The sequence below is a fragment of the Pagrus major genome, chromosome 8 (genome assembly GCF_040436345.1).
Source record: "Pagrus major chromosome 8, Pma_NU_1.0".
Taxonomy (NCBI): domain Eukaryota; kingdom Metazoa; phylum Chordata; class Actinopteri; order Spariformes; family Sparidae; genus Pagrus; species Pagrus major.
This window is the reverse complement of record NC_133222.1, coordinates 12,157,470-12,178,483: the sequence shown is the minus strand read 5'-3', so window position 1 is coordinate 12,178,483 and position 21,014 is coordinate 12,157,470. Positions and strand designations below refer to the sequence as shown.

At 40.9% G+C, this 21,014-nt stretch overlaps 2 protein-coding genes across 2 annotated transcripts; both read right to left on the bottom strand.

Annotated features, from left to right (window-relative positions):
• Window positions 1-574: 574 nt before the first annotated feature.
• On the bottom strand, window positions 575-10,941 carry pias1b (protein inhibitor of activated STAT, 1b). The gene is made up of 14 exons (XM_073472649.1): window positions 10,897-10,941; window positions 8,305-8,737; window positions 8,006-8,090; window positions 7,736-7,783; window positions 6,982-7,072; window positions 6,741-6,875; window positions 6,534-6,639; window positions 5,447-5,520; window positions 5,057-5,217; window positions 4,343-4,476; window positions 4,083-4,260; window positions 3,827-3,966; window positions 2,720-2,757; window positions 575-2,626 (listed from the first exon to the last, which is right to left on the bottom strand). The coding sequence occupies exons 1-14, from the start codon at window positions 10,918-10,920 to the stop codon at window positions 2,282-2,284; spliced, it is 1,992 nt and encodes a 663-aa protein (XP_073328750.1). The 5' UTR covers window positions 10,921-10,941; the 3' UTR covers window positions 575-2,281.
• Window positions 10,942-12,366: 1,425 nt separating this feature from the next.
• Window positions 12,367-18,490, bottom strand: skor1b (SKI family transcriptional corepressor 1b). Its single transcript, XM_073472773.1, has 7 exons — window positions 16,757-18,490; window positions 16,328-16,421; window positions 16,102-16,206; window positions 15,897-15,956; window positions 15,500-15,574; window positions 13,049-13,123; window positions 12,367-12,464 (listed from the first exon to the last, which is right to left on the bottom strand). Exons 1-7 carry the CDS (start codon window positions 18,488-18,490, stop codon window positions 12,367-12,369), a joined length of 2,241 nt encoding a protein of 746 aa, XP_073328874.1.
• Window positions 18,491-21,014: the final 2,524 nt, after the last annotated feature.

The window sequence follows — 21,014 nt, the reverse complement described above, 5'->3', positions numbered from 1 at the left end:
CATTGATGTCACTCAGTGGTTGCATTGCATTGTGGGTAATGTAGGCACCAGGTGTTGAAAAGCAGTTAATTGGTCCACAGTTGGACTTATTGTTTAATACAAATGATTAAAATCTGTACAGCAGAACCAAAGATATTGCCTTTTTTTATTCCACGTATTCATCTTCCTTTTCAAAACCTTGTGCCTGCATTGCCCACAATGCAATGCAGCCACTGAGTGACATCACTGCATGCAATTTATCAGATTACATGCAGCTTCCTCTGGAGCCACAAATTAGTTTATATAACTTTTTTTTCCCCACATATGCAGTTGTGCTGCCTAAGACCTGTAAACAGACTTTGGTACAGTTACCCTTCAATGGCCACATAGGCTGGTGGTAATATAGCTGCAAAAAGCTAATACTATGCAATATATCTGCCTCAGTTACACACATGTGCTGTATTAAAGCGTTTAAATGTGCGATTAAAATGAGGATTACCAAACAAAATTGATTTAAATACATCTGACTTCGTACTGTAACATAAAAAAAACATTCAGGTGAATCAGGACTGTCCTTAGAGCAACTACAAATATACACTTTCTTATATCTGTTTAATTCTTACAAATATCAAACAGCACAGTAGACCTTGTAGCGGTTCAAAATGATCAAAGCCTCTATTGAGTTATTGACATCATCTGATAGTAAAACGGACAGAGAAACAGAAAATGTTACAATGCATGTCAAGCAACAATGACATCTTTAAATAGCATTAATTATATAATTACAAAAGAAATATCACATACAATGACAGCAATGCATATCCACAAATCAAACAAATGCTGAAAATATATATGATAATAAATAATCCTAATTGTAAGCACAAGTCAAGAAAAATAAAGGGAGGGGAGTCATCCATAACAATTTCAATGGTTTTAACTTCTGGGCCAAAATGCATTCTGTGATACACTCAAATAATAAGCTTTCACAGTTAACTTAGAGGCTGCTGCAAATAGTACACTTAACAAAAGAGGATGCATCCTGTGGCCTCACTAAGGGACAACGTATCACTCAAACATATGAGCTTTTAGGTAATTCGCAAAGACATGCAGAGCTGAAAACTACTCTTGAAGTGTTTACTGCAACTGTGAACTCTTCACTGCTCCACACAGCCTTTATGTAAAACAAGCAAGTGCTAAAATCAAACAAAAAGACGTTGTGAAATGTTATTAATCCACTTGCATCCATTTCATTTAACAGTTTGTTAGCCTTTCAATTAAAGAATCCCCTCAAGTGGACCAGAAACTAGCCTAGTCTTGAAAGTGGAGCAGAAATGTGTCAATGTCGACTGGCCACTTCACTGTAGTTTTCTGTGTATATTTTGATGTGTAATATGCAAAATAAAACAGATAAAAGACAAATACACAACATTGCAAATCTTAAAGGTCCAATTGTGTCATGTAACAACAGAAGCCTGCTTGCTGGACTATTGCCATTCATTCACACACTGAACAAGCCTGGTCTTACAATACTGACTTACTCCCAATTCGTATGTGTTTTAGGTACAGTCTGAACTATACAATATTGTTCATATTTGATTTGACTGAAACAAGCGAAGGGTGCAGTTATGACAACAGAAGGATCTAGCGTTTGCTTTTGCAATTCTAGTGGCAACAGTTCCTAGAGGCATAGGGAATGCTTCTTTAAAAAAACAGCATACATCCAACATAACTTACATCATAAATAATTCTTTAAAAATAATATGACCACAGCATGAATGTCTTACAGAAAAATCTACAGTGATGGCAAAAATGGCCAGATCTTTCTGCTGTCAAAACATTTTTGACAGAAATGATGCCATTTAGAAAATAAAGAAAGTGTTATACATTTTCCTGTTTTGATGTGACTTGCCTTTTGTACATCTATAACAATGCCCATTTTCTTTATATTCTAAATATCATGTTCCATAAGGTGTCACCTCATTGGGTTCTGTGCACATAACATTATACTGAAATAATGCCATTGACATGGAATATCGAAACAAAACTGTAAAAACCAGGTACAAAAGGTACAATATAATCAAAGGACCACATGAAGAGGTGTGAAAAAGTCTTCAGTATTCACAGAAAAATATCAACTGAAGTAACTCACCGGACAAGAAGCGTCCTAAGTTTATATACATATGATAAGTAAAATTGAAAATAGATTTTCCTCTCTGTACATAGCACTGTATTCTTTCATCTTCCTTATTTACAACGAACGCCCGTTCTCGAGGTCTCCCTTGTCTTTCAGTTCTCTGTGGATCTAGTCAAGAGAGATAACGTCAGATATGGAGCCATAAATGGCTGCCGCCGCTGCAGCTTCCACTGAGGACCTCGACAATCCTGAGATGGTGTGGCTGTCCCTGTCTCTGTCTCGCTCTCTGTCTTTGTCCCGGTCTCGCAGACTGCTGGAAGACACCAAACTACTGGTGCTGCCACTGTTACTGCCTCCGTTGGTGGCTGCCAGCGTGCTGCTCCCGGGGGTGCCTGGCTGCTCCCGTAACATCTGAGAGGAGCCGTAGGGCAGGAAACGGTTGAGCAGCAGGTCGTGGTCCTCTGAGGCTGAGGCTGAAGCAGCTGCTGCTGCAGCCATCACCATGTTGTAATGCTAACAGAACAGAGAAGAACGAACATTAACACAAAAAACATAAACATACTGCTGTATTGTGCTGCCAAAGTCCAGGTGTTTCACTAAGTATACCTGATTGTCGCCTTGGAGGAAGGAGAAGAAACTTAGATCTGTAAGAAAAGAAAAAGACTGTCCATTTACTTCATTCTGGATATGGATCACTGTTATATAATCAGTTACCAACTGATTTAACAAACAACAAACATCTGTGCTAAGAGATATGTTTATGTCTGCTAATACAAATTCTGAGGTGACATGGAAGTTTTCAAACTGTGAGACGAGGAGGAACAAGCACATTCTTGTTATTGTAATTTGGCCCCCCAACATTATCATTGTTGATGTCAATTGCAAATCAATTTACATAAATCTGCTTTGAAATAATAGAGAAAAAAGACGCTCCTAATATCTCCACAACCTGCCTGACAATCATCACATTTTTAAGTTTTCCTCAGTATCAAAGTAATCCAGTTATGATTGTCAGTACATCCATAGGAACAATAGGAACAGGAACAGCTAATGGCTAATTCAGCACACATTTTTGCCACAATGTGAACAAATATATGCAAATAAGGGGGCTCAAGTTGCAGCCCACAGTTACCTTTATGGCAACATCATACTTGCTGTTTATATCCCCAAAAGCCCCTAAATTAAAGGAACTGTAGTTCCAAGATTTAGAACACAAATATCCCCCACATCAAAGTAAGACAATAATAATAGGAGTTACAAGGTGTTGGGGGCACAATGACTCTGAAGATTGGGGACATTATCTGCAGTCTTATTTTCATGCTAAAACTTAGCTTAAGCTAATATGAAGCTTTGTCACACTGAATTACACAAATCAAGTGATGATGTGCCTGCTGCTTGTGTTTTTGTCCCTGCAACACATCTACACATAACTATCCCAAAATAATCATTCACCAAACCTCAGCGGGTAAACACTTTTTGAGGAAACAAAAACAGAACTTTGAAAAAGATACCAAATGGTTCAGCCAACACAGCCTGATAAACTTTAGAATGTGGTTCTGAATAAAAAGCACTGCAGATTTTGTCTCTGGTTTCTCTTCCTGTTGCTGGACTACAGACATTATTCACGGCCAGTATGGACAGAAAGAACGATTACTGTGAACTTCAAACTTTAAAAAATGTAATCCTATCCTTTAAGGCAAGTGGTAAGTCTACCTGGCAGGTCATTAGTTGTGTGATAATAGTGGCGATAGTCCTGGATAAGAGGTGGAGGGGGAGGAATGTAGCTTGTCTCCACAGGGGGCATGCTGGGAGCTCTGGTCACAGGTGAGGCCTGGCTGTGTAGGTTCAGTACTCTGAGGGGAAACAACACCACATCATGTTAGTGACAAAGGAAGTAACATGACAGAGCTGAGTACAAAGATCCCCAAAATACATTTATTTAATTCCTGTTTGTGGTTTGGAGACTCACCCTTTGTTTGGAGGTGGAGAGACCGGTGACAGCGAGGGACAGGCCCTTTTAGGAGGCGGCTCATCGTCTAGCTCATCCTCTGAGGAGCTATCCAGTGTCAGGTCAATCACATCAACTTTCTTGCCGTTGTCATGAGACGATCCCCGTTTCTGCTCATGCGTTTCTGTCCGAGACGAATCTACAAAGAAACAGCTTACTCACACTTTGCTCGCGGATAACAATGAAGAGTACTTTTAAAGAATTTGAAATGAGTTACATACCGCTGTCCACACCGTTGAAGGAAGAAGACAACTCCTGCACCTCTCTCTTTGACCTCATGGGGGACCAGTTCCCATCTTCTTTGAACTGGATTTCATCACAGTCAGAACAGCTATTCAAGATTTCCATGAACAACCTGTGAAAACAGCATGACGTTTTAATACAGTTTTGCAACTTTGCAACCAGAATTAAATTATTTTAGTACTTCATCACCCCTTAAAACTTTTATTTTGGAAATACAGCATTTACAGTACATGTACAGGTCCTATCTGGGCATTCAGACTATACAGCTGCTGTTTTGGTGGGGGCTTCAGGTACATATGAACTGATTAATTATGATGCAGGAAGGTTGATTTACGCAATAGGTGCATGAGTTTGAAGGTTTATGGGATGCCAAAACACACACAAAGAGAGCAAGAAGATCATTCTCTCTCTAATGTTTTCACTGAATCAATTATTTTATCCTCCTCCTCTGAAAATCCCCAGGGACATTGCATAATTATCCTCTAAGAAAGTAAGCTACCAGGAATGTGTGACATCACACCTTGACAGAGGTTCAACATTTTTGTGTCACATTGCCGGCGCAATCTCATCAGCACACAGTTCAGGGAAAGTTTACAAATATCCAGTTAGTTTCATACACCTCATGCTGAAAACATACCATCATAGAAGAATCATGATAAACTACCCACTACATGAAGCAGTGTTGTTCTTACCCGTCAATAATGAGGTGCTCATACGGCGCCTTCTTGTCACAGACTGGACACACCCAGGTTGGCTTCTTCTCATTCATTTGGATATAAAGTGTTGCATCAAAGCACTGCAGGTGAGAGCATGTCATTGCTCTGCATGGGATCGTCAGCCTCATTTTGCCAAGCTGTAACACAAAATAAATGTCACTGCACTACTTAATTTTATGATGATGAAATATTGGTAGACAAAGAAACTGTGTACAATTAAGTACACAGCAGACTTTTATCTCTCTACACAATAAAATGCAGCCCCTGGCAACTTAAAAGCTCACTATGTGATTACTTGATTGACAAGACTAATTACAATAACAGAAGCTTTTTCTTTTTAATTAAGCAGTATAGTGGAGTATTTACAGGACACAGGAGAGAGACTCGTAGACTGGTGGTGGCGATCTCACTCTCTGGATCAGCTGTTAATTTCTCCTTGACTGGAAGAAAGAAAAGGCAAAACACAAAAATTAAATATGAGAATTACATCTGTGCAATACATACAATTTGTTGAACAAGACCACAAACCCCCTCAGAATTAATCCTTAATTCATACACATATAAAACAACAAGATGTAAAGAGATGTTAAGAGAAACATCACACCAGGATTACTGCACAGCTGCACATATATGCATATACACCGATCAGCCACAACATTAAAACCACTGACAGGTGACGTGAATAACATTGATTATCTCATCACAATGCGATGTTCTGCTGGGAAACCTTGGGTGCTGGCAGTCATGTGAATGCCACTTGACACGCACCACCCACCCAAACACTGTTGTGGACCAAGTACACCCCCTCATCACAACAACACTACCCGATGGCAGTGGCCCCCCAGCAGGACAATGTGCCCTGACACACCGCAAACACTGCTCAGGAACAGCTCGGGGAACACAATAAACGGCCCAAGGTGTCAACCGGGCCTTGAAATTCCCCAGATCCCAATCTGATCGAGCATCTGTAAGACGTGCTGGAGCAGGTCTGATCCATGGAGGCCCCACCCCCCAACATACAGGACCCAGAGGATCCACTATAAAACGCCCTGGTGCCAGACACCACAGGACACCCTGTCAGAGGTTTTAAGTCCATGTCTTCACAGGTCAGAGCTGTTTTGGCTGCACAAGGGGAACCTTCACAATATTAGGCAGGTGGTCATAATGTTATGCCTAATCGGTGTATATGCACATGTACAACCAATACAGGAAAACCTAAGCGCTGCCAAAATGCAGTCAAACAAAACTGTCCTTTTTTAAAGGAGTATTTCAAGGAATCCTTTCAGAACAAAAGAAGTGTGCACAACATAGTTCTTTTTTTAGGGTCCCAAGTTTAGTTTCTGGCATTCAAAAAATGCACAGGAGTGATAATACTTTACATTTCATGCTCCCTTACAGATGTAATAGCAATACATGTTCAATGTTTTTACTACAAAATCAAGTGACAACTTACTCAGAGCTCTTGAGTGGTCAGGGTTCCTAATTCCTTTGGAGCGTAGTCTTTGCAACAACACTGCAGACGACTGCTGTCTTACCAAGTAAACAGCCATGGAAAAACTCTGCCAAAAAGGAAGATTAAAATAATGAGCAAAACAAGTCCCACTGCTTTTTGAATGGTCTATGACGCTTTATTCATAATGCTTCGCCTGAATCTTCTTACCCTCCCAATTTCTGAAGTCCATGACACCACAATTGTGTTGGGGACTGTGGTGGACAGACGGACAAGAGAGGTTATGTTGATCGGGCGACTGGGCCTTTTTGGTTCAACTCCATTTTTGGTTGGAGGAAGATACCCCTGCAGACAGAATATCAAACATTAGTTATTTTAATTCTCAGTAACTGCATATGTCATACACAGAAAATCCGGCAGGACAGACTAATAACAAACAGTCTAGACTCACTGGGAGATTACAGGGTTTGCCATTGACCTTCACACACAGATTAGGGGGGAAATGATCCTCCTGGGGACAGCTTGTCTCTGATAGACAAAATCTGAAAATGAAGAAAATGAATTACAGAAGCCCTAAAGTATTCTTGCGCAAGTAAAGAAAAAAATGCCAACAAAGGTTGCCTTTTTGTTTCGATTGATCTTCATTAGGTTTTTTAAATGGGATAATGGATGCACTTAAACGTCCTTGCCCATAAGCAATGAAAACCTATACCCCTGCTGGAGTTGAACTGCAGTCATATTGGTTAAGATGCCACCATTGCTTTGAATCAAGGTTTTGCCAAATACTGTCCATTTTCCCAATAAAATGTGTCCATGTTTTTGATTGTCTATTTCCATAAAGTTGCTAAGGTTCATTATGAATAAAAACTTGCAGCATGTGTCTTAAGCTGTTTTCATGTTAATTTACCTTAATTCCTATCTTTGCATTTGTGATCATTTATAACTTGAGTTAAAGTTAAAACTTAGGTGATGGTTTAAACTTCTTAAGTTTGAATCTGAAACACAGACAAGACCACTAAGAAGATTCTACAAAGTGCAGATATGTTTTAAGACTAAAGAAAGACTGAAATGACAAGATTATTTCTGGTTCTTTCAGAACTGAGAGAAACTAAACACAGACCCACTAGTCACACAATGCAAACACTTCTTGATTAAAAGAGAAAGTAATTGCTCAAATGCTTTGAACATAAGTACGTTAGACATACCTTAACTGAACTTGAACAGCAAAGTCACATTTGGTCCCAGATATGTCCCTACAGAATTAAAAGTGAAATCTGGTCAGATTAAAATATTTCAACACGTAATTTAATTACAACTCAGTTTACTCTAATTGCTGGCTGTGTCAGATGACACCTACTTTCTAAATTGTATCAACAGTGAACTGGTAGTTAAAATGCTTTCACAGTATTATTTCTTCTTCCCTCTCAACTCTTTGACAGCTTGAAACTGTGAGCAGAGGAGAGTTTCTCACTTACATGGAGCTGCTGATCTGTTGAACTTGCTGTGGTGTTAATGCGAAGGCATAACATGCTTCCTGGAACCGTTGACTGTTGTCTGAGGCTACAAAAAAGAAACCAGGAACAGAACATGACAGTCAGAGGGCAACCTACAGAAATCATTCAGCACTAGTGTCGACTCATGTTGTACTTCAACAGAGCATGGTTTTGACTAGTCATGGTTCAGATATCTGTAGTCACACAATGCTCCATCAGTGTGAGCACCAGAGAGAAGTGTTATTACTCACACACGGCTGAGCAGGACGTAGTAGACTTACCAAGGCTGGTTGGCTTAATGAGCTCATCCAGCACGTCATAGAATGGCAATCTCTGGAGCTTGACATCAGGGTGTACAGGATGCAGGGAGGAGGGCAGGTGAGGCAAACTCAGCTCATGCTTAGGGCCAAGTAAAGAAACAGGCAGCAGAGGCGACGGGGAACCGTGGCTGTCAAATCCCAGCTGGGCAAGGCCGGCGGGCAGACTGGAGGCAGAATGAACACCGGGCAGGGCCAGGTCCACCGGCGAAACCATTTTGATTGGGAAGCGCCGTCTGTAGAGCTCTTTGATCTTCATTTGCACTGCAGGACTGCAACCAGCCTTGAGTAGGTGGAGAGCTTTGGTCAAAAGTTCGTGTTTGCGCCCGTGCTTATTCCGTCCTGCATACCCCAACAACACTTGGAGCTCCGAAACTCGAAGGCTCATTACCATTTGCTGGTGAAAAAATGAGAGTTGGAAACTATTACACCCTGCAAAACACATTTTTTTCTGATATAAGAAAAATATTCTTTTCTCACTTTGACTTTATCCCTGAAAAAACATGTCTGACAATTTCTTTAAATCATTTAACTCCTTCACGAGCATGCAACCTGTCCACACCCATAATATTTTCATTTCTGAGATATGCTTGAAGCTGGAAGATTAACAACATCAATTCTTTGGCCTTTGTTCCGGCTAGTGTCTCAATAAAAGCCAAACATTATGAGCTTCAACAAACAGTATATTTAACAAACACAGCCACTCTGAGATGACTCCGGCAGAGATAGCCCTTTGGCTGGAAGCAGGCCGCACATTTCTTATACTCAGACTAGGTTTTCAAAGCTTTGATCTACAAAGAGTGATCACAGGCTGCAAGTTATAATAGAAGATGTGAACATAATAACATCTATGCATCTAGAGCCACAATGACTAGTCAATTAGTCTATTGGAAAAAAGAACAGTATCACCAATGATTTTGATGATGGATTAATCGATAATTTTTCAAACACAAATGTCAAACATCTGCTGGTTCCAGATTCTTAAATGTATGGATTTGCAGCTTGTTTTTTCATCATTAATGATAGTAAAAGAACAGACGCGTCTTTAGGCTCTGGAAATTGTGATTTTTCACAATTTTTTGACATTTGATGAAGGGAAATTGTGAAAATAATTGGCAGTTTTATCAATAATGAAAATAATAGTTAGCTGCAGCTCTGCAGCTTTCAACAATGAAAGCCAATATAATGGAGACATTTTCTCAATAGTGTCAGGGCAGTGTAAATCCAAATCAGTCAGTCAAATAAAGTAACACCGCAAACCTCATACATTTCCATCGAATTGAATCAACACTATTGTGAGACAGAAGCAATGCAAAATAACATTTTCTCCTCTCCACAAAGGTAGAGTCTTTTGTAAGGCTATTTCATTTTGTTAAGTTTTACTGTAAAGATACGCATGCTTTTATGTTCACCCTCTGTATAGTCGTATCTTGTGAATAACTGAGTTTAAAGATGCAATGTGGCATCACATACAAATGAAACACTTACCTAGCATTAAAAACACAACATGCAATTGTGAAACGCATGTGAAAACGTAATTGGTAATCCACTTTGATAATCAATCAAGGTCATCTGTGTGTTAATTGATGGAGCCCAACTAGCACTCAGTGAGGAGCTGCTAAAGATGAATCTCTCTGAAAATGTAAACATCGTGATGACACTTGAAATCACCAGCTGTAATTGGTACATGGAGGTAAACTTTGAGGAGTATGTGCTAAATGCCCTTTATACTATACAACACTCAGATGTGTTCACTGTCAAGTAACAATACGACTCGTATGATGAGGCAAAAGAGGGAAGCCAACAGTGCTGAGATTCGTTTGGGAAGAGAGCAGATCAAAACGAAAATGTGTCACAATTACATCGGGTGTTTCCTGTCAAACAAAAAGTAGTTTACATTGAGAGAGTAGAAGGACACAGCGTAGATTTAGCATAAGCTAGCTAATAGCGAATGTATTCTGCTGGAGTAATCTGACTGAAACAAAACTTCACGTTATAGTTTTTACTTTAACTCGTGTGTTTGAACAATTATCACCAACGTGAGCTACATTGCAGCTAACCCGGCTGTGAATATTGACTATATAACGCAGATTATCCTCGGATCTAAACAGAAAAAACACTCATGGAAGCTAAACTGCGCTTGCCTTCCAGGGAATAGACAGAGCCCATTTTTTAAACAGATATTCCGCTTTTCCTGGTGAACTATTGATAATGTCAGGTGCCTCTCGCCACAGTATTACTCGGTTCGAAACGTGGACACGAATATGGTTTTCATATACTACAAAAAGCGATATATGGCCTTAACTGCAGGTAAGCCGCACAGCAGAGGCAGCCTAACGGAACGTCGGCAACAATAACAAAGCTAATGCTAGCGAGCTAGCCAGCCAGCTAACAGTTTGTCTGGCCTCCGCTGCTATGCTTTTTTTGTATTATATGCTTTGATATCAACACTCCTGAGGGTCTCTGCTGTCAAGTAAGAATGGTGATATGGTTCGAAATTTAAATCTCACTGTGTGAAACGTCTATTTGTCAAGCTAACGTAGGGGCTCGCTTTACCTTCAGTTCCGCACTCTCCGCCATCTTGTTACATTAGCTGCGCATGCGCAACAGCCGTCCTCAAGGGACAGAGCCGATTCAAAAATTGTCCGTCGCTCCTCCTCAGCAGACAGCAGGGGGCGCTGCTGCAGCGTGGAAATCCATGTGACCGGGTGCTTAACTGTGCCTCTCGTTTCAACTGTTGGTGGGATTTTGTTCTGCTCTTACAGGCCCGCAAAAATAACCTAGACTGGTCCAGACATGCTCCTACTGTTTCTTCCCTTTTATTTATATTTCATACTAGAGCTGCAACTACTGTTTAATTAATTAGTGGCTTGGCAGAAAATTAATGGCCAGCTATGATAATCAATTAACTCATTTCTTTAAGTCATTTACTGAAAACAAATGATAAACATCTGGTAGTTCGTGAAATGTAAGGATTTGCTGATTTTCTGTTTTATATCACTTACAAAAAAAGGCTATCTGTGATTTGAACTCCGACTTAAAACTTCAATTTGAGGATGACACCTTGGACTTTAGGAACTGACATTCGATAATCCAATCAACCAGTCAATAAAACCAATTAATCAAAGAAATATTCGCCAGAGAAAATAATCTTTAGTTTCATTTGCAACTTAAATTAAGGTGCTTTATCGTGCATATCTTCTTGTTTCGGGTCTGTGACATGCGCACACAGATGAAAGTTGCACTCGCACAAATTCAAAGGCAGAGCAAATTATTTGCCTCTCCGGGCAAAATTAAGAGTTCTGTGAATATAATCCATAAGAAGGGAAATATGCATGCTGACAGCACATTTATTTTCATAAAATGATTTATTCATTAGCGATGAAAACAAATATTGCATGAACAAATAGGCTACTCTTAATAGAATATGTCGCTATGCTTACAAGGTCGCAGGTGTACTAATTTAGCCTACTAACTTCTGTGTTGTTTTTCTCAAGTCTTCAGAAAACAAATAGGCATGGTTTGACCGCTACAAATAATTATATTGTAGGCCTATTTTCAATGCACAAGCTGTTTATGGTTAAACTCCCATCACTTGTTTAAAGTGCATATTACATCCAAAGTAAGCTACTGGCCTGCAAAGACAAACACAGTGAAAGTAGTAGGCTAATTCACAATACTGAGAGGATAAGGAGCAATGGATTGGCTAGTCAAAGCTGCTATTATTGACAACAGAAAACCGAAATAACAACCTATAGCTATTACAAGATACATACATTGTCATTGCACTTTGCCACAAATAATAAATATCATCAATGGTATCATTTCAGTAAAACGACTTTCACCGTATAATGCAAGATGGTTACATAAATGCTGAGGGTGGGGATACACGTTTTTAAAATATTACAAGTAATTACAACTTAGTCTTCTTTCAGCTTTGATTTCAACAGTGTCCCAGGAGGCTCTGACAGAAGCTGTAGATGTGTCCTTTGTTTTCTCTGCCACACAAATGTGCAGTGATGTGATTCAGGGGGGCAGCAGAGGAGATTTGAAGGAGCAGGATCCGGTGCAGTGGCGAGGAGTCAGCATCTTACACGAGAAATGGTGTAAAGCGTCGTGAGCTTCTATGAAGAAGGAGATGAAACAATCAATAGTGTACGTGGACGTGGGTGCAAATCAGGCTTTTGGAAAAATTTAATGCAAGTTGCATACAGTGGAGCTATTTGCATCAGGCGTGTTGGAGTTAAATAACAGGATCAGTTGATTCAAGGCCATATTTGAAAAATGTGAGTCAGTTGATTGTCAGATTATGAACACATGGGTGCGTAAATATAATCTGCACGTCATCCTGGCTGCTATTTCAGACGTTTTTAACTTGTTTTCTCTTCTTAGTTTCTCTGTCTTGGTCCAATTCGCTGCATCAAGTGTCAAAAAGCCATGGTAATCAATATCGTTGAAAGAAATCATTTTAATTAAGTATTTCATTAATATGTAGAAATTAATAGCCTACATTGATTACACGCAAGTGGTGAGAGAAATCATGTCCGATCTGAAGTGTTTTCCACATGCGTGAATCTAAAAAGGCTTTCTGAAAACTGTAAATGATGCAGACAAACCCTCGATATCCAGAAACATCATCAATCTGCAAATATGCGACAGTGAGTGTGTTTAAACCCTCACGTGGCAGCGCTGCTGTTATTTGTCTCACCTCTGACGATGTGAAGCTGCTGGACCATCTCCTCCCTGTAGGAAAGTTCCCTTTTCATCTGATCCTGAAAATTATCTGAGGGAACACAAACATCTGTGAGTCAGTGAAGTGTTGTGTGAGCCTCTGTCAACAAAACACAACAACTACCTCACACTTTAACCTGTTTCACCCCCTTAATACTTTCTATTTATATAGTCTCGGTTTGTTTTTCTGATATTTATCGTAAATATCGAAATTTAAAAAAAAATGGATGAGGCGAGTTTAGCTGTATGAAGTCTTTCTTTTGAATTATTGCTTTTAGGAAGATTGATAACATTGGTCACACTTAAATGCATTAAACAGGTCCGGTCCGAAGAGTCACAGGCCTCTAGAGGGCGCTGCTCTCAAGATAAAGCCACAAACCAGGGACCGACTTCATGCTCAGATACCAAGGCTCATACCTGCAGCAAAAACGGTGTAATGCTATGATGAAGAAATACTTTTAATTCATGTTTCATAATGGAGATTATAAGCATCAAAAAATATTCTGTAAATGTAAATTATCTATAGCCTACTTTTTAAAAATAAAACTTGATCCCATTACGTGTTTGCAGATATCTGGATGCATGGAGCATTTAGAGTTTAAATTATTAAGTGTAAGTGAAAAAAAAAATGTAATGCAAAAAATATTTGCAAGAAAAACCTTCATATTTTGCCCGTCAAGACTGGCCATTTAAAAAAAAATTGTAATCCAAGCTTTCAACGGTATTTTAATTGTGTTTTATGTGCAGACTAAGATTGGACCTGATCCTTTAAAAAGCCACTTTATCGATAATTAAAAGCACATCAAGCAGAATAAAAATCTAGATTAAATGTAGATGGAGGGCATTTGTACCAAATATCAAACGATTCAAATGATCCAGTTGTGCTGTTTTCTCAATCCTTTGTGTTCATCTAATTTCCAACAGCTGTATTCCTGATACCACCAATGAATGAAGGGGAAAAAACATGTATTTGTGGATTCATGTTCAGTCCATCACACCGCTTTAAGTTAGATGCATAACTGGGAAGTGCAGATTTGTTAGAAAGTTATGAGACAATAATATCCAGAATAATCTTAAGAGAGTCTGAAGTGTTGAATAATGTTCTGCTAATGTTTAATTTAAAGTTATTTATACATTTCTAAGACGGCCTTCTAACTTTGACATTATGTGACATTGTGCAAAGGTTAGACAAAATAAACATATTTCTTTCAGTGAATAACTCCTGAAATTTAAGATATTCTTGCAGGTATAATGTGTCAATAAAATCAGTATCCACAGTCTGTTACCCACCCACATTACTTTAGGGGTATGATGTTTATTTACACCCAAAACCGATGAAGACTGATCTGGACCACACGCGCTCTGATGTAACCTGAGACCCTTGTTTTACCCTTTCTGGAGATCTCACAATGCACAAATAAATCAAGGTTTAAAAACTAGAAATCTTTGGGATACAGTGCAAAGTTGTTTTCACTGAGTGCTGCTCTCGAACAGTTCTGTGCAGCGCATCCGCACTCCATTCTCAAATAGCTTTCCAGCAAAGTGTGAAAAGAGTTGAGTGGGTGAGACGTTTTAAAGCATTTTTGAAGAAGGGAAGCGGAGGGTGTTTAGGATTTATTGTCAGTCAAAAAAAAAATACTGCAGCAGTCAGGATGTGAATGATGTTTTGTCCTGCGATTCACCTGAGATTCAGGTTATTTCTTCTGGACGTGTTAGGAATTATGATCTTTTACCAGTTAGAACAAGTCTGGAGTGTTAACGTAGGGTCACAGACTTTATAAATACAGATGTTCTGAATGTATGTAATGCAGATGTTTTGGGGTTTTTTGCAACATTTTCTGCTTAATAACAATTCTGGTGTGATATTTAAATTGTATAAAACTGACTTCTCCTTATCTATTACATGAGTGTGTTAAAAGCATATTTTTTTCACATGAACCTTTTCTATATTTCTGTATGCCCACATTTAAATTCAAAACAAATGATTTGCATTAACTTTATCTGTGTTTTTCTAATTAATTTGAGCCCTTAAATATCTGCTGTTCCACTTCATTTCCTGCAGAGACCTATTTTCTAAAGATGCATGGACGTGTTTTGGACAGAAGGTTAAAATAATAATCCTCTCACATCAGTGTTAGAAGAGGTTCTGAAAACATCTCTTCCCTGGAGAGCGTGTCCCTGAACCACTTAGCATTTCTGGGAGAATGGTGCCCTTTAACAGATGTTTTGTTTCGCAGGGAGAGGACATGCATGCCACTGTTAAGATGTGCTGGGTCATGGCATGGCTACAGGGGTCATGTTTTGGCCAGACTCACAGACATGACAGAAGAGGAACACTTTAACATTCACCAGGAAGACTTTTGAGTCTCAGTGGGAAAAACAGCCAAAAATAATAAGAGAAAGGCACCGTGGCAATGACTGAGCTTACCTTTTAAATTTTGAAATTCACGTTCCAGCTTTTTCCTCAGCTCAACTTGCTCTAACAGCTGCTTCTGCAGGTCCTCTAAAAAAGCAGACAAAAAATGGAAGATGGGTGAAGAGGAGGAGGAGGAGGAGGAGGAGGAGGAGGAGGAAAGGTGCAGGCTTTTGTATCAGCTTCAGTGTAGGGCAGTTTTCTATTTTTAATGACAGTGATGAGGACAAGTGAGAGCAGGCCTAAAAAAATAAAAAAATAAAAGATGGTATATGCTCATCCTTATGTTTTTTGGGACAAATCCAGGGAAAATGGAAATAATTTGTCTAATTTGTATAATAATAATAATAATAATAATAATAATAATAATAATAATAATAATAATCTAATTATCTGTCAATCACCCTCTTACCTTTTGCCAGACCTTCTATGGCTCTTCCTGCTGGCAGAGCTCTGGTTGGCGCGTCCTCGCCTGAATACACAGAAAATAAATTATATTCCTCTCTCTACAAAGAAAAAAAAATAAAAGAAGAAGAAGAAGAAAATGGACCCTTGTCTGTTAAAGCAGAGCTTTTAACACTAAAAGAAAGCTACTGGCTGGCCTCAGTGTAACTCACCCTCATCCGGCTCTCGCTGCGTCTCCTCGCTGCTTTGTTCATTAAAAGATTTCGTTTCGATCTCCTCCACTGTGGATGACGGCTCTTCTTTACTTGAGCTCTCATCTTAAGAGAAAATAAACCGATGTAATTTATCTCCTCTGTTCGTTTTCTTTCTTTTTTTTGTGTTAACTGAATGTTTTAACAAAAGCAAAAAAAAAAAAGGAAAAAAAAGAAAAAGTCTAACCATTCGTTGTAAGTACTCCAGGTTGGTAATTCGCAGATCTGAACTGATACGGACTGCTCCTTTGTTGCAGCTCAGCTCTCTCCGGTGTGTACACCTACAGAAGAAACAATCACCACTTCTTTGAGCTCTTCAAATCACAAGAGGTGTTGTGCAAAAAAAATAATAATTATGATGAATTAAAATAAAATTAATAATTAAAAATATGCTTTGAGTTGAAGTGTATATATTTTTATTTAAAGGAATGATTTGTGTTTTTTTTCTTCTTTCCTCTAAATGTTTTGAACATGTTTGCTGCTGCTGTTACACTGTTTAAACATAGAAAGACAGTTTCCCCCCAACAAGCACACAGATTTATCTCACAACACATCTGCAGAGTGAAATATTACAGCTCGAGTTATCGCCAGTGTTTCTCAGTTAGAAGTCACTCACTTCGGTGTAAGACGCAGCTATGTGGGTCTCTGACAGCTGCTTGCTCTGCAGCTCTCTGTCAGAGGACTGGGCCGCATGGAGGCTCATTTTCTGGGAATCGACCAGGCTGCTCTCCTGCATGGCCTTGGAGTCTGAACCGTTTGGGGAAACACTGTGAGCCAAGCCGGGAGGAGTCCGAGGACACGCGGAGGACAGAGGCCGGGAGTCCTCCTCCTCCTCCTCCTCCTCTGATGTTTTATTCGTCCCCACGTCCACGTCCGGCTCTCCCTCGCTGTCCACGCAGGGGGACATGGACCGGTAACTCGAGCTCTCGCTTAAAAAATCAGGCGATAAATAGCCGGTGCGACCGCCGTTGTACGCGCCCCTGTTGCCGTACAGCTTGGCGATACAGTCCGCGTCTTTAATGACGGGTCTGAACGCGGAGACGTAGCTGATCTTCCGGGGCGCCAGGGTCATCCCCTCCAGCGGCCTCGCCTCGTCCCCGGACTTGTCGTCGTCATTACGCGTGGACTGAGTGCTGGAGCACCGCTCGTTCTCCACCATGCTGTCTTTCGACGTGTTGGTGCTCCGGTCGCTGTGCTCAGATATGTCCATGTCGGTCTGTCTGGGAGGACACAGCAGCTCTGGTGGGGGTTTGTGCGGAGTCTGGGGGTACGGAGGCATGGGCAGCGCGCCCGCCGCGGGCCAGAACATGGGGAAGGAGTGGTAGGCGCTGTCCTTGGTACCAGGCCACAGGACACCCGGGAGGCCCGCTTTGCTCTGCTCTCCCATCATGCTGTCGTCTTTCTTCTGGCACAGGCCGAAAGCTGGGAACCCGTACGGATGAGGGAAGAGCGGCGGCGGGATCTTCTGCAGCATCCCGAAGCCTTTGCTGGGCACGGGGATGACCGGGTAGCTGCGTGTGCTCGCCATGCCGCCCCGGTTGTCCTCGCAGCTGAGGATTTTTGCGGGTACCTCGGGTGATTCTCGGGGACGGTTGGATCCATGCGATTTTAACGAAGAGCTGGACCCCGAATCACCGCATGGCAGCGTCCTCTTACGACTGCCACCATTGAACATGGCCTTCACGTCTTCCCAGGCGTGTAATACATCTGTCTGGCTGCTTTTATCTGTTAATTTGAGATGCCGCCGCCAGGAATTAAAATTAGCCGCATCTGGCTGCGTGTACTTGGACTCTGGCGTGCGATGCGAGTGAAATATGAATTTATTTGGGGAGAAATACATGTTGCAGTAGGAGCACTTGATGCACTTGGCCCTGGAGCTGTTGTACCTGGCCGGGATGAAGCTGCCTCGACTCCCCCAGGCGCACTCGTGAGACACATCGAAGGCAAAATTTTCTGGAAGTTTAGGAGGCGAGTGAGCTCCCAGGAACGACTTACAAAGTCTCTCGGCCTCGCGTTTGGTGATCATCCCGCAGCGCCTGGAGGAGATGGGCATCGCCCCGGCTCTCCGCAGGATCTCCAGCTGGACAGGAGTGCACTGGACGCAGGTGATCCCCAGCGCCACACGCCGGTTGTGGATCTCGTTATAGCTGTAATTCTTCAACAGGGTGTTAGATATCTGTGCAAGGCAAAGTCTCTCCTGGCCATCTATCACCAAAGACACGATCGGTATTCCGTACAGCACTGTCTCTCCGACCTGGTTGGGCTTCAGGTTCTTGGTGCTCACGTAGGAAAGTTCTTGCTTGGAGCTTGGCGAGGAGCTGGAGTCTCGCCCCGCAGGTATGGAGTCCATCCTTGGAGGCCTGGAAGCTGTGGAGACGACGTTTGGCGTTAATATTTGAAATAACAGCCTCAAGTAGAGCTTTATAATTAGCCTTTTAGTGTAGAAGAAGTAGGCCTAAGTGCTAAATATAGAAAGAGAGAGGACAGACAATTACAGGCCTGTATTTTTTTTTTTGATAAAGTTGAATGAACGAGATTCTTTATGTCCAGAGATCAAACCTCAAGAAAGTAGAGAGGTTGACCTGCAAACTCTTTACGCATAAATGAATTCAACATCGAGCCTTTTCTTTACTTTAACTAACACACGACTGCCCGCAGGTTTCGATTCTGATTTCATATCGTGCGTAAAAAAACACTGAAATGGACAAATTGAGGTCAAGCACACACTGAATCATTGCATCCGAAACCCACAACTCACCTTTAATGTCCGCGCAGCTCCCCTCCGTCGTGAATGAGAAAGCTGTGATCAAGTGACAAGTCGGAGCGGTAAGAAGTCTGCTCTGCGCCGGAGGATGTAAAGATGTTTGCGTTAGGAGTGGGACGCAGTTGTCCGTGCAGCACCTCCTCCCAACTGCTCACTGTGCTCCTCTCTCTACTCTCTCCCTCTCTCCCTCTATGTGTGTGTGGATGGTGTGTGTTGCTTCAGCAGCGGCAGCAGCAGCAGCAGCGTCCACATGGCAGGCAGACTGTAGTACAGCCCCCTCTACGACACCGACAGCAATCAAGTGACGGCAAAACTTATGGCAAGGCACTCCCACTCACACAGGCAGTCTGCATTAACTATAAATTCATGAGCAATGGAGATGGTTGGAGTGTTTGGTGTCGGAGCAGCCTGCAGGTCCACAATTATGGATAAAGGGTGCAGGAAAAAAAAAAAAGAGGTGAAATTATGAGATAAAAATCAAGCCTGTAGGTTTAAATAAATCCTAGATTTAAAAAAGAAAAGAAAAAAGAAACATCATTAATCTTCCATTGCTCATTGTGTCCAACATAATGCATTTAATTAATTCTTTTGCAATTTCCTGTTGGGGAAAAAAAATGCACGGAGGAGGGCTGCGGTGGGATTTTGGCATTCCGCTGAAAAAAACCCCAACAAAAAGCAGCAGCAGGGACCCTCCGACACATCGACACATTGAGGCCCGCTGATGAATGCTGCGTGCAGGCCCTCAACACGTGCTGCGTTCCCACGGATTCATCGTTTACAAGCGACACGTCGCCTACATGCGTTTTGACAATAACCAGCTGCTCTAAAGGTCACTCTCAGATCAGACCGAGCGACAATGCGGACGGGCTTTTTTTTTTGCGCCATAAGCGACGTGCGTTTAACTTTTTTTCCTTTTTTTTTAACAGTCAGTAAAGCTTTGGGTTAATCATTCTCATCCGGCCGAGCACTGATGTAATATTGATGAAGGTAACAGGACGCGTCGCTGTTGGTCCTGGTGGCTCCAGCCAGGCAGAGCTGAGCAGCAATAATGACAATTTGTGCATAATTATTCACTGCTTTTAATTAATTTCAATACAGGAAGCATGCACAGCCTATTTGGAGAGTAATTTTTAAATAACAATATAATAAATGGCCTACTTCCGGTCTCTTAAAACAATAATTTGATCGTACAACACTCTCAAATAAAATTTAATTGCTAATAAACAATAAATGTTTTTTTATATAGTTTTTTGTCACGTTGCGTTGAAAAGTTAAATTGGAAACTGAGAAAATATCCAAAATTGTAATTTTCTGTCTTCATTCTAGATTCAACAAAAAACAGGAAAAAATTCAAAATGCATTTCACTTCGAGAAAAAAGTCCAAATAATAGAAAAGTGAACAGACGGTCCAACGCCACGCGTCAAAAGAGCGACCAAATCACGTATCTCTCCCTCCTCCATCTGCTTATCTATCGATCACTGAACGGATATGGCCTGTAACACCTCACTTGTCATCAACTTAAACATCGTAATTAAAAGTCACTGTTGATGAAATCAAAACTCCAACTGGAATGAAGTGACCCAAAATGGAAATAAACCCTTAAAATTCACCAGCTTCATGTGAAATCCACCGTTTTCGCATTAAACGCATCGTTCACAGACTCATTCACTGAGATAATAACGTGTATGAGACAGTTTCAAACCCAGGAAATGAGAACAGGACCCAAAAAGTCAGAGAGGTCATTATCTGGCTCCTGCTTATTCTACCTTTTTTGTGCACGAGAGAACAGCTCATTTAAAAGTGTGTCTGCATTAATCACAGTGCTGCATCAAAGTATGATAATCACCTGAACACTCTATTAAAATAAAAGTGCCAGCCCAGGGGAAATCTTACCTTACTCTTTAATTGTTTTGAGGCTTTGATAGGCTTTTTAATCTAAGATTAATTTATGCATTCTTAAATAACTCTACATATGATTAATAAGCTTGAAAATTAAAAGGAGACTGAAGCAATTATAACAAGTGGTTGGTCATCACCTCATTAGATGGTATTAGAAAAGATGCAGTTTGTGAGTGTGTGTGTATGAGAGAGAGAGAGTGAGTGTGTGTG